Here is a 14,523-nt window from a genome sequence, read left to right on the forward strand (position 1 = left end):
CCCCTCCATACAGCAAAACAAAAGTTAGTAAAACACGGAGTTAGCTATAACCTAATATGGTGGGGACATAAGTTATGTCACAGAAGGATTTGTTACTTTAATGCCACTTACACACAATCGGACTTTCAGGCAGACTTGGTCCGGCGGACCAGAGTGTTTGAGCTTCAGCAAACTTTTTTTCCCCAAAGTCCGGCGGACCTAGAAATAAAACATGTTTTAAATCTTCCCACCAAAAGTCCGCCAGACCCAGTTCCTGTCGGGAAGTCCGCTCGACTGTATGCTGGTCCGATGGATCAACTACGACGCAATGGCAACTACAGCACCTGCCCGCGAGAATGTTTCCAGGATCCTAACATGCTGGTGCTCGGCTACAGGGTACTGTACACCAGGCCCTTAGGTCTGGTATGGATTTTAAGGGGAACCACCTACGCTGAAAAAACGGGGTGGGATCCCCCCAAAATCCATACCAGACCCTTATCCGAGCACACAGCCCGCCCGGTCAGGAAAGGGGCGAGCGTCTCCCTCCTGAACCGTACCAGGCCACATGCCCTCAACATGGGGGGTGCTTTGGGGAAGGGGGGGCCCTACGCCCCCCACCACAAAGGACCTTGTCCCCATGTTGATGAGGACAAGGGCCTCTTCCCGACAACCCTGGCCATTGGTTGTCGGGGTCTGCGGGCGGGAGCTTATAGGAATCCAGGAGCCCCCTTTAATAAGGTGGCTCCAAGATCCCGGCCCCCACCCTATGTGAATGAGCATGGGGTACATCGTACCCCTACCCATTCACCTGGGGGAAAAAGTGTCAATAAAAAAACACACTACACAGGTTTTTAAAGTAGTTTATTAGGCAGCTCCGTAGGTCTTCTTCCAACTTCAGGAGTCTTCTTCCGACTTCTCCACGTTTTACAGTTCTTCTCGCCGGGCTCCTCCGCTATCTTCTTCTCTTTTGCTGCTCTTTTGCTAGCAGTGGCCCGACTTTCTCCTTCGTCATCGCCGTCGCCGGCCTTTATGAACAGACTTTAGTCCGTGTGTGGGCAAGTCCGCTCGTTCGGAAAGTCCGGCGGACCTTCACTGCAAAGTCCGGCGGATTGTCCGCCAGACCAAGTCTGCCGGAAAGTCTGATCATGTGTACGCGGCATTAGATGCACATGAAGAAAGCAAGTAGAAGCACAGACAAGGGTAGTTGATTAATTTGAAACATTTATATGAACATAAACTGCAGTATTTGGGAGGATGACTTCTAATGCTGAAACATCCATGCATCTATGCATAATTCTCAGATTTTCAAATATATGTAAGGTAAGGAAGCATAAACCTCTAATGTGCCATATAGTAAGTAGATATTCCAGAAAGAAGTTACAAATACAAATGATCTGCATAAAAGGCCATACCGTAGTAAAAAAAGATACCTCCACCAAAATAGAAGCCCTATTTGGACAAGGGTGGGCCACTCCATATATTCTACTCACTTCCCAACCCTCCACATATTCCACCTCTGTCTCATTGCATTCCACATGCAGGTGGAGGGCTGTTAGGAGGATAAAATGGAGCATTAGCAAGCCTTAAAAATGGCTGCTATGTGCCCCTGAGGAGAATGAAAAACACAGGATTATGTGGAAACGTGCAGCATAACAAGGCCAAAAAAAAAAAAACGCTGCTATGCAGCCCCAACTAAAATGACTGCAACCTTGTGGAGAAGAAGTGGGAGAAGGGCACATTAACAGCAATAAAAGAAAGTAACTGCTATATGCCCTTGAGGATGAGGAGTGCATGCTTTTTACTGCTAACTTGTTTCATTGAGGTGCTGCTCCAACAAGCTCTTTGGTGCTCTATTTTACCTCATGCATGTGTTACCCAAATGGCTGGTAATTTAACCATGACTGATACACAGCAGGCAGAGGCTGCAGACCACAATGGTACTGCTGGCAGAAGATATGTAAAAAAAAGCCCACATTTCAGATCTTTTTCTTTTTGCCCCTTATTGAAGTGTCCTAATGCTAGCCATGGAATGGGAGGGGGTTCAGTGGGATGTAGGGCTGTTGTATTGAAGTGTCTTTGTGGACCCTGTTTTGACCGTTTATTTAAATTTAGGACAATGCAATGCTGTGCTACTGCGAAAAATCACAAGCTGTACTATTAAACTGTGTGCCACTTTCCTAACATTTTTTTTTAGCTATGTTAATACTGTTACTGGTCAATTCAGGCCTATTACTGCTAAATAAAAATAAAAGTGTTACAAATCTAATGAATCAAATTTATCAGAATCAGAAAACAGAAGTTGCGGCGTTTGTATTTACAAAGGCAATTGTTTTATATATTAAAAGTACTATGGTATTTTAATGTACAAATTACTTCTACAACTAGTTCTACTCAAAGGGGGTGAGGGATACTTTAAGAAATTAATTCTGACTGGAGCACCACTTAAATAAATGTATTGCTTGTATCTGCTCAATATTTATGATAGCCTTAAGCATAAAAAGGTATTTAAAACTCCTTAAGTTTAATTTTATTTTTTGGAGATGTATTTAAGAAGTTTGACTGTTAAAATCCTTTTAAGGGTTCTATAATATTGCCTAGTTTATTACATTTGAGATTTCTTTTATCACCCACTATAACCTAATTTTTTCTTAAAATCAGAAATAAGAAAGTTGATCTCCTAGATAACTGGCAGTAATAGAATTGATTTAATGCCTTGAATTTTAACATGCACTTTCATACTACTGTATGCCAGCCTGTGTTTCATTAATGATACACTGCTATGTCCAAGGGACTTAGGAGAATCTTTGACAAGTTAGATATAGTTTATTGGCTACGTCTATCAGACAAACCCTCCAGCTTAGAGAACATGACATTAAGATATAACTCAAGATAGCAGATAGGAAGAATTACATTGAGAGATTAAGAGCACAGAAAAAGCCTTCTGGATGAGTTTCAGTAAATAACAGTGGAATAGTTGCTTATTTGCTGTTTTAATAGTGAAAAGTATAAAGTAAAAATATAAGTAATATAATAATAATAATAATAATAATAATAATAATAATATTATTAATATTTTAACGGAACAGCAATAGTATTGGGACCTCAAAAGAAATGAAATCCCAGTGCTGCCTTTCACCACATACCTTCCTAAACTTGCATTTTTCTTAACTCTTTGCAACTGTAAACAAGAGTTTGTATATTTTACACTATATGTGAATAGAAGGATAAACTAGTATTGCTGTAAATTGTGAGTAATAAAGTGGGCAGACACAATGCATTTGTATTATTATTTTTATTATTATTTCCTTTTATCCTCACCATATTCATCCATTCTTTTTTCAGTGTACCAACATTCCAGAGCCTTCCAGAAGAAATACTCAGTAAGCTAGCTGATGTACTAGAGGAGGTAAGATGCCCATTGAAGAATAACATGTCTCTGAAACTGTGTACATATTTATAACTACTTGTAAGGTATGATGATGTACACGTTTAGCTACTAATACTACATATTACTATATATTACTATACTATATAGATACTGAAATTGTGTAGCTTTATTGTACCATGCTGCCTGATGACAAATGACTAAAACTCTATTTTGCATGTGCAGTCACAGTGGCCATCGTTTATAATTGTCAATGTTTGTGTGTGTGTATGAATGTAATATATATATATATATATACCATATCTCACGAAAGTGAGTACACCCCTCACATTTTTGTAAATATTTCATTATATCTTTTCATCTGACACTGAAGAAATTGCACTTTTCTACAATGTAAAGTAGTGAGTGTACAGCTTGTATAACAGTGTAAATTTGCTGTCCCCTCAAACTAACCCAACACACAGCCATTAATGTCTAAACCACTGGCAACAAAAGTGAGTACACCCCAAAGTGAAAATGTCCAAATTGGGCCCAAAGTGTCAATGTTTTGTGTGGCCACTATTATTTTTCAGCACGGCCTTAACCCTCTTGGGCATGGAGTTCACCAGAGCTTCACAGGTTGCCACTGGAGTACTCTTCCACTCATCCATGACAACATCATCCTTAGAAGAGGCTTCCTTCTGGGATGACAGCCATGCAGACCTATTTGATGCAGTGTGCGGTGCATGGTCTGAGCACTGACAGGCTGACCCCTCATCCCTTCAAACTCTGCAGCAATGCTGGCAGCACTCATATGTCTAGTTCCCAAAGACAGCCTCTGGATATGATGCTGAGCATGTGCACTCAACTTCTTTGGTCGACCATGGTGAGGCCTGTTCTGAGTGGAACCTGGCCTGTTAAACCGCTGTATGGTCTTGGCCGCCATGCTGCAGCTCAGTTTCAGGGTCTTGGCAATCTTATAGCCTAGGCCACCTTTATGTAGAGCAACACATTCTTTTTTCAGATCCTCAGAGAGTGCTTTACAATGAGGTGCCATGTTGAACTTCCAGTGACCAGTATGAGCGAGTGAGAGAGATAACACCAACTTTAACACACCTGCTCCCCATTCACACCTGAGACCTTGTAACAGTAACGAGTCACATGACACCAGGGAGGGAAAATGGCTAATTGGGCCCAATTTACACATTAATGGCTGTGCATTGATTTATTTTGAGGGGACAGCAAACTGACACTGTTATACAAGCTGTACACTCACTACTTTACATTGTAGCAAAGTGCCATTCCTTCATTGTTGTCACATGAATACAATATTTACAAAAATGTGAGGGATGTACTCTTGTGAGATTCTTTGTATATATCTATATTATATAGGTAAGTATGTAGGCATGTTCAGTTGCACCATGATTTAAAGATAACTAATAGAATAGTGGCTGGATGTATACTATTAAAATACATGGCATCAATGGTCATTAATCTAACTTTTGGATGTGGCTGACATTAAAGTGGTTGTAAACCCTTACAAACCACTTTTACCTACATGTAAGCCTAGATTAAGGCTTACCTGTAGGTCCAAGCAAAATCTCCTCAACCTATATGGTTTAGGAGATATTTGCCCAAAAACAGGCACTGCTGTCTACGGCGCATGCGCCGTAGACAGCGGCGCGCATGCGCACTGAATGCGGCATTCTCAGCGACGGAGCTGCCGCGCGTGTCTGCTCCCGTGCGCATGTGCGGGAGTGACGTCATCGCGGCTTCACCGAATGACAGTGGCGGAGCTGCGAGACCCCACCAACAAGATTGATGCGGCAGACTACAGGGGACAGCGGCGACTTTGCTGGCTCCTGTGTCAGGTAAGTGACACATAATGGGCTACTATGCGATGCATAGTAGTCCATTATGCTTTGCCTTTGCAGGGAATGAAAGAGGAAGTAAACTCATCAGGGTTTACTTCCTCTTTAAAGAAAACCTGTCACAATGAAAATCTGGGGTTACCTTAGTCTATCTTTAGAAAAATTTAGTTTCCTGGCTATTCTATTGACCTGGTTTCCATACTTTTTGAGTCTCACAAAGATCATGCCGATCATGTATAAGGTGACAGTATTGTCAATTACTTAACTAGAGCTCGATTCTTAACTAGAGCTGACCAAGCAACACATTTGTCAATTGTATAAAACCAAGGAAAATTTTAATAATCGCAATGTTATATCGTAATGTAAGTTGAAGACTTTTGAACCTGTTATCCCAACAATTTTTTTCATAAACATCAGGAAATTGAATAGGGCAAATGGATTAAGAGAGATTGGGAGAGATTTATATGGGATAAATTATTGGATCGTTCACTATCGAACACCTGTGTCAGGAACCATGAATCAGACAGAGACAGAAAATGCAGTAGAAATCATACCTTTTTATATAATCATAAAAATGGTGAACGTAGTGAAAGTATAGCCAGGGTATGGTAACCAGGGCTGGTAGTCAGAATAAGCCAGAAAAACAGGAAGTCAGAAATCAGCGTAGTCGGAGGCAGCAGACAGGATCAGGAACCAGAAGGAATGTCAGCCAGGCAAGTCTTCAACAGGAACACAACAGAGAGTCTCTAGATATATTTGACCAAGGCAAAGGCACAGAAGAAAAGAACCAGGCAGTTTCAATAGCCAGAAGGAGTTGGCTGTAGGCTGGACTGACTAGCAGGAAATGATCACCAGGTGAGCCACTGTGGAATGATGAGTACTGGCAATTAACTGACAGCTGAGCAACTAGAGCACTGAGAAGGGAGGACTGAGAGCTCAGCTCTGAAAACTTGATAATCAACTAATCAATATAATACCATTACACATCATACCAAATCATACCAGATCATGTATTTAGAGTGTTGCAGCAACTCCCAACTGGTATCAGTACAGAACATAGATCAAAAATGCCCTTGAGGACCTAAGAGCTTGTTGCAAAGTTCAAAGCTTTTATTTGAAACATCACATTAAATTGAATGTTTGCATAACTGATGAAGAGGTCCTGAGCAGCCTTCAAATGTCTGTGAAGGTTCCTGGGTGGTCTGGGGATATATTTAATCTAAAGATATCAGTGACTAAAAGAAAGGCTTGAAGTAGTCCTATGCAAGATGGAAGCGAGCTAAATAAACCTGCTGTTGCCACTGCAACAATGATCTATCGACCTTTTAATGTCCTGTTTGTATCGTTTTCATCATGCATTTTCAGCTGCCCAGTTTTGTGACAGAGTTTATTTTGTCAATATTCTTGAGTGTTTTACTTGATACTTTTCTCAGCTTGTGTTCTCTCCTGCTGCCCTAAGTATCCTGCATGACAGCAGGCAGTAACATTTGAAAGTAATCTGCAGCAATGGCTGTTTTTCAAGCACTGCAGGCCCCTGGGAAATGGACATCAACCATTTCCTTTGTACAGAAGAAGGCGCAATGCAAAAAGTGGTTTCTACTGTTTTTATTTGATCACAAAATAAACTAGTAGTTAAATGACTATAAGTATGGCTTTGCTTAAATTTGCACTTAAACACATTCAGCTAACAAGATTTGAAGGACAAGTGTTTTTAAAGACAAATAATAAAATGATCTAGTTATATGCATGCATTTTACACTCTTAAAAAATAAATATCAGAGAGTATATTTAGAGCAAATAACCAAGGTTATATTTTATATAGGTTTCTTAATGTACTGTATAATCTCAGAAAGACACTCCCTAGTAATATATCCTGAAAACAATTATTTGTTGTCTATAACAATTAATTCAATTTTTCCCTGTCTAACCTGCACTTAAATTTAAATAGTAATATGTTTGGCTATTATTAATAGTTCTCTGTGTTTTATTAAATCGGTAAAACTGTGGTAACATGGGAAGTGCAATGAAACTCACCATTACAAGAGCCAGTACACCCACTGTGCAGTGCACATGCTGTACATTTTGCTTTGTCTGTTTTTGTGTGTGTAAGTTGTGCTTCCAGTCCATTTAAAATGAATGTGTTGCCTTAATGCAGTGTATCTTAATGTGCAATAATATGTTGTATTAATGCAGGTTCATTAACGTAACGCGTAGTGTGAAGCTGACCTTGACCATTTTAGCCAAATTGCTTTCAGGAAAAATATATATCCCAACAGATTAGATAAATAGGGAGGGAGAGTGGGAGACGGGAGGTATTTAGTGGTGCTTTAATTAAAAGTTTTATTTCAACATGGCATGGAAGATTTACTAAAATGGAAGAGTGCAAAATCTGGTGCAGTTCTGCATTGAAGCTTCCAGGTTTTATTGCCAAAGCTTAATTAAAAAAAAAAATAGCAGTTAGAAGCTGATTGGTCATCATTCACAGTTGTATGAATAAGTGAATAGAGTTGCGCTACGGACTATCATTACACATTATCATAGTACTGAGCGGCGCACCGGGAAGATTTTTTTCTCTTTATTGAAGACACCAGCACCTTTGCACTAGTCACTTTATTTAACTGCCATATGGGACATTTTCTCAATGTTTTTTTAATGCGTTTTTGAACTAACTTTATTATGCACAATGTGTTTTTTTTTTTTTTTTTATGAACTTTATGATGGTCAATGGTCACTTTTAATTAAATTTTGTTGGTATACTTGTCAACACATTCGTGTTATGACATGCTTATTATATGAACTATTATCATTATTTATTCAGTTTGCAATGAATAATTTATTATAGTTTTTTGGCACCCTCTTTTGGGGATTTTCTGGCACTAATACACTTAAATATGAGCATGTATTAAACATAGCGTTGATGATTGGGTATTTATAATACACATCATTCACAGTTGCATTCGATTTTGCACTCTTCAGTTTTAGTAAATAAACCCCTGTATTTTTGTTTGATAGAGTGTAGCCCCCATTGCGTTATTATTTGCTTACTGTCCAGTTATTTCAGCTGTGTGGTCTAGTTGTTCCATATGAAGTTGTTTCAAAGAACACAACCTCTGTATTTACTACCTAAGTACTCTGCATGAATCTGATTTTACAGAGAGAGGTGTTCAAATAACATGCCAAAGCTTAAATAATTATCTAACATCAGATTTCACACAAAAGTAGACATGGAGCATGACAAAACTAGCAGGCGCCATACTGGCCCTACATATTCAGATGTTTTAAAGAGCTGAATACAACAGTGAATGACCTAAAGCGGACGCATACTAGCACATTATGCAATTGCTGTTCAGGGAATTTTTCAATGCTATGGTTTACTACCACTTTAAAACAAATGTGTACAAATGTGTACAAATATCCCATACCTCACACCCAAATCAAATATGTATCACTGTATCACTTTAGCTTAAATGACATAGCCTTGTGATCAACCCTAATGTAGACCCAAAGTAATAAATACTTTTGAATTGCTACCTTTACTGCTGAAAACAAATATTAACAATCTTAAAATACTTTGCCATTTCCTCGCCCAGGCTCCCCTTTGGTACAATAAAATGAGTGGGCATAATGAGGTGGGGACATTGACTGGTTTCCTCTTACTGTATCCAACACCAATATATATATACATGTGTATATAACCAGTATGACTGCAGCATGCTGGGCTGGTTTCCCCTGCCTCTAAGCCCAAGAACTGAGCAATCATGTGACAGCTGAATCAGTTCTCAGGTAAACTCTGAGCAGAGAGCAGTGAATATCAGTCACCACTCTCTGCTCAGACCCTGCTCTGACCCCTCCCACACTCATTGGACTGGCTAGCTCAGCCTCTCTGCAGTGTGCTGAGAGACTGAGTCAGTTGCTGATCAGACATCTGGATGGATCCCAACATTATTGTCAAGATCCTCTCAGGGACCGGATAGGGTCTGTGATCTCAGCTGACAGCAGGCTTTAGCCCGCTGTAGGCTGATTCGGGTCACAGGAGTGCAAAAGTAAGTGCTCTCCTGTGACCCACATGAGAAGTATAGCTAGGCAAGTTTTGACCACATTTCTAAATAAAAATAAATATAATTAACTTTTACTTGTTTCTATCACAGTGTTTTAAAAGCTCCAAACTGCTCCCCAGCATTGTAATTGTGTTTTCCTTTTAATAAATGTTAAGCAACAACAGTATTGGAAATTGAGACTAGGAATCTCCTAGCATCCCACACTGCATTCTGTAACATTTTTTAACGAAGAGAACACTAAAAATCACTTTTGGTTTATTAGGAGTAAAACTGTATACACCATTCTTTGCTTTTCCTATCCTACCTAGCAAAAAAGGTGAACCGACATTACCGGGCACAGACTGCCAAAAAAACATCACAGATGTTATAATTCCTGTCCACTCTATCCCAAACTATCCCCCCAAAAAAAAATAATTTTATGTTACCATTAAGCCCTAAACCAGGTGAAATGCTATTAGAGGAGGCTTTTCCCATGAATGGAGATCAAGCTGAAACAGTTTAATTGCAGATGCGATAGATAATGTGCCTGGACAGTGTATGGGAGGGTGCCAACTTGTTGCAGTTCCGTGATCAATCCTGACAAACCTGCATTTTGCCCAACCAGCACCTGGAAGCAGTGGTGCCTAGAGCAACATACTGGGGAATTTTACATGGTACCGTTTTAGTTTTGCCTTTTGGATTTAAAAAGTTTTGTCTTTAGTTATGCAAAAACAATTTTATGAAAAGGCAGACCCAGCTAGGAAAATAAAGAAATTAAACTGTTATGGCTCATTGCAACCTTGAAAGCAAATTATAGATGGGGTTTTCCAGAATAAAGAACTATTCTTCACCAGATCAGATGAAAAGAGTTTGCAATGTACAGGTCATATATACATACTGTAGAAAGCCTTCTACTCCCAATACCCTCTAAAACGTTGGTGTTTCAGTCACGTTGAGCCTAGTTCCTATTATCACTGGTGTTTGAACAGCGATATCTTGCATCTTGTATTACCTACTAAAGTTTAAGCTTCACCATACACGTTAAAATCTAACCATAAAATCTTTGTACAATCAACTTTATATCTACCAAAGCTATATATTCTGAAAAGAAGACCTACCTACATTATTCAATCAATTTGTATGCAGTGACGTGGGCCCTTGCACTAAATAGCTTTTGGTAGATCTAAAGATGATTGTACAGTTCGATTGTAATGTGTGGGGTGAGTATTAACAGCAATATAATAGCTGAGGCCTACCCTTTTATTAAATATTTCACATTTGCCACTTGTAATCAGCAGGTGATGAGATCTAAGTAGGTTCAGTATTGACTAGCATTGAATGAACGTATTGAGGCTAGTGAATGCCAGGCAAGTAGTATATTCAGAAGGAAATTGGAAATGGCAGCCTCTATTCATGTCATTACAGTGGAACCTCAGATTGCGAGTAACGCGGTTAGCGAGCATTTCACAATACGAGTTATTATTTTTTTTTAAATCCTTACTTGGTTTGCAAGTGTTGTCTCGCAAAATGAGAAGGATTCAAGCCTCTAGGGTGTGCACTACTGCATTTGGCTAGAGGTGCGGCTCTGATGACTAGGAGCTGTTTGGAGCCATTCTGAGGTGCTCGGAAACACTTGGAAATACTCTGTTCCCAAAGGTTTACAAGTGGATCCAAGCAGTCTCCCAATATTTCTGAGTCTCTCCAGTGCCCCCCCCCCACCTCTGGCCACATGCAGTATTGCATGCGATAAAAATCAATGTGGAACAAATTATCTTAGTTTCCATTGACTTCTATGGGGAAACTCGCTTTGATACGCGAGTGCTTTGGATTACAAACATTCTCCTGGAACAGATTATGCTCATAATCCAAGGTTCCACTGTATAAGGTTCCTTTTAAAATAGACATTAAAATTAATTATAGCAGAGACACATCCCCATTATTTTTTACTAGTAGATATGGAATTATCCTGTTTAGTGTCCAGATGCTTTCAAAACATACCCTCTAGTGTGTCCACCTTCAGTAATGCAACACCCAAGCTCGTCCTTCACAGTCCTCCATTGCCCCTGAAATTTTTTGCTGATCTTCAGCATCTCCACCCTCTGCATTTGGGAAGCCACTAATGATCTGCAGTCCTGCACATGCCCACTAGAGTTAAATCATCCGACACCCAGCTTCTGTGTAAGATGTTGGGAATGAGTCAGGGTTCGCTGTGCCCATTTGTCATAGACAGTGTACACAAATGAAAAGGACATTCTTGGAGCAGGAGAAAGCAGTTATGTTTATTTTGGAACCTTAACGATATTAAACTGAATGAATCATGCATGGGTACATTCATAACTCTAACATTTTTGCTTGATGTGTCTTCAGTTATAACCAATGAAAATACATCAAAACACATCCCTAGGCATGCATTAAGACATGCATCAGTGCACACAAGGTCACACATCAACTGGTTATGTGCATTATGATGCATGTTGATGTGCATTATGATGCACGATGATATTTAATATACGGTATATTCAATATGCAGTGCAGTGAAAATGCCCAAAAGTGCAAGTTAACGCACATGATCATATGTTTTAATGCAATTCCATTGATTTTAAAAGAAAATGCATCAGGGGAAATGCAAAGGGGTGAATCCAGCCAAGCATAAGAATATAAACTATAAGTAATAAAATAATAATAACAATAATAATAATGACAAAAATGATTATACTATAGTTCTTTGTTTTGTGTGCTATAAAAAAAAACTAATATAATGCCTGTCCAGCTTATTAATAATAAATTAAACTGCTCTTGATATGCCATGGTTTCACAAAAACGTTTTTTTGAAACAAAAGACAAGTCCAATATATGCCCATAATGTAGAACTGCATACTGTACATTCTATGCTGTATACAGTACATAATTTCTTTCACTGAGCACATAGCTCAGTGAGCACAAACTATTTATTTCACAGCTGTTATGTTAACACTTTGTTAATATTTAGCTTTTTCAACTGGGGATAGTGCAAGAATTTAATGTTCTGCTTTTTGTCAATGGGATTAAGTAGAAAGGTAATGTATAATGCTGTAGAGGTTATTTAACTGGTTGGTGGAAATAACATCTAAGTTACTTTTTTTGTGCGAGCTTCTACTGTAAAAAACAAAGAAAAAAAAAACCTCCTATGTACAGTATGTATGAAAAAACTACAACTTTGGCACAAAGGCAAAAAAAATAATTTTCTGACTCAACAAAGGCAGTTGGATCAGCCTACTTAATCAAACATCGCCATATTAAAAAAATGTTATACTATTTTTTTTACCAGCAATTTTTTTTTTTTTAAATGTATGTTTATTGAAAAAATAATTTTTACACAGCAGAAAAAATATACTTCTGGTATAGACAGTCAATATTGTTGTTACAAATATAACATCAAGATTAGGGATGAGCCGAACACCCCCCGGTTCGGTTCGCACCAGAACTTGCGAACGACCCCCGTGTTCGGTACGAACGTTAGAACCCCATTGAAGTCTATGGGACTCGAACGTTCGAAATGGAAAGTGCTAATTTTAACGGCTAATATGCAAGATAGTGTCCTAAAAAGGGTTTGGGGACCTGCCTCCTGCCTCAGGGGACATGGGTCACTGCAAAAAAAAGTTTTAAAAACTGCCGTTTTGGCGGGAGCACTGATTTTAATGACGATTAAAGTGAAAAAAAAAAAGTGAAATATTCCTTTAAATATGGTGCCTGGGGGGTGTCTGTAGTATGCCTGTGAAGTGCCACGTGTTTCCCGTGTATAGAACAGTCCCTGCACAAAATGACATTAAACGGAAATAACACCATTTAAAACTGCTTGCGGTTTTAATGTTATATCTGGTTCCTGCAATATAGTTGAAAATCATTGAGAAACATGGCATGGGTAGCCCTCCCTGCCCATTACCAGCCTATTTGGGTCTTGTACGCATATTAAGGGGAACCCCGTACCCATATTAAAAAAAGGAAATGCGTGTGGCCCCCAGGCCCTATATACTCAGAACAGCAGTATACAGGCGGTGCAAACAAGACAGGGACTGTGTAGGTTTGTTGTGTTAAGTTGAATCTGTTTGTCATTTTCAACCGGTACATTTTTAAAGTGTAGCTCCAGTCAAAAAAACGATTTTTAAGCTTTTTGGAAAACATAGGGAAGGGTTATCACCCCTGTATAATTTGTTTTGTCGTCCATCTTTTTTCATCTCACTTGCTGCTGTCTCCTTGCGTTTGCAAGTAGGAGATGTTTGTAAGTTGGATGTTTGAAAGTAGGGGCCTGCCCTATATTATAGCGGTATGTACTGGGTACAGAGCACGCAGATAGCACGCACTATCTCCTAACACTACTGACTGCAAGCTCTATTATTAACCACTTGACCACTGGGCACTTAAACACCCTTAATAACCAGACCAATTTTCAGCTTTCGGTGCCCTCACATTTTGAATGACAATTACTCAGTCATGCAACACTGGACCTATAGGAAATGTTTGTCCTTTTTTCACACAAATAGAGCTTTCTTTTGGTGGTATTTAATCACTGCTGGGTTTTTTATTTTTTGTGCTATAAAAGAAAAAAAGACCGAAAATTCTGTGAAAAAATGAATTTTTCTTCGTTTCTGTTATAAAATTTAGCAGATTAGTCATTTTTTCTTCATAAATTTTGGCCAAAATTCATACTACTACATATCTTTGGTAAAAATAAGTACAAATTGGTGGATATTATTTGGTCTTTGTGAAAGTTATAGAGTCCACAAGCTATGGTGCCAATATCTGAAAATTGATCACACCTGACGGCCTATTTCCTTTTTTTTTTTTTTCCACAAAATTGTCATATTGTCAGGTTATTTCACACACACAGCATATGCATACCACAAATTACACCCCAAAACACATTCTGCTATTACTCCCGAGTACGGCGATACCACATGTGTGAGACTTTTACACAGCGTGGCCACATACAGAGGCCCAACATGCAGGGAGCGCCATCAGGCGTTCTGGAGCACCCAGGCCAATTCTGACATTTCTCTCCTACATGTAAAAATCATCATTTATTTGCTAGAAAATTACAGAGAACCCCAAAACATTATATATATATATTTTTTTTTAGCAAAGACCCTGGAGAATACAATGGTGGTCGTTGCAAATTTTTATCTCACACGGTATTTGCACAGCAATTTTTCAAACGCGTTTTTTGGGGGGAAAAAACAGTTTTGTGCTTAAAAAACAAACAAAAAAAACAGTAAAGTTAGCCCAATGTTTGCAT

General features: G+C 39.0%; 1 protein-coding gene across 2 annotated transcripts in view; it reads left to right on the forward strand.

Annotated features, from left to right (window-relative positions):
* The window catches only part of PRKG1 (protein kinase cGMP-dependent 1), a 1,414,086-nt gene that overhangs the window by 1,145,454 nt on the left and 254,109 nt on the right, over positions 1 to 14,523 (forward strand). For both annotated transcript variants that reach the window (XM_077454156.1, XM_077454155.1), the window contains exon 5: positions 3,322 to 3,385. In XM_077454156.1, coding sequence (XP_077310282.1) covers positions 3,322 to 3,385 — 64 coding nt within the window. The remainder of the gene's footprint in view (positions 1 to 3,321; positions 3,386 to 14,523) is intronic.

The sequence above is a fragment of the Lithobates pipiens genome, unplaced genomic scaffold, assembly GCF_037356315.1.
Source record: "Lithobates pipiens isolate NorthernLeopardFrog02 unplaced genomic scaffold, aLitPip1_a1.2 Scaffold_25, whole genome shotgun sequence".
In the NCBI taxonomy this organism is placed as follows: domain Eukaryota; kingdom Metazoa; phylum Chordata; class Amphibia; order Anura; family Ranidae; genus Lithobates; species Lithobates pipiens.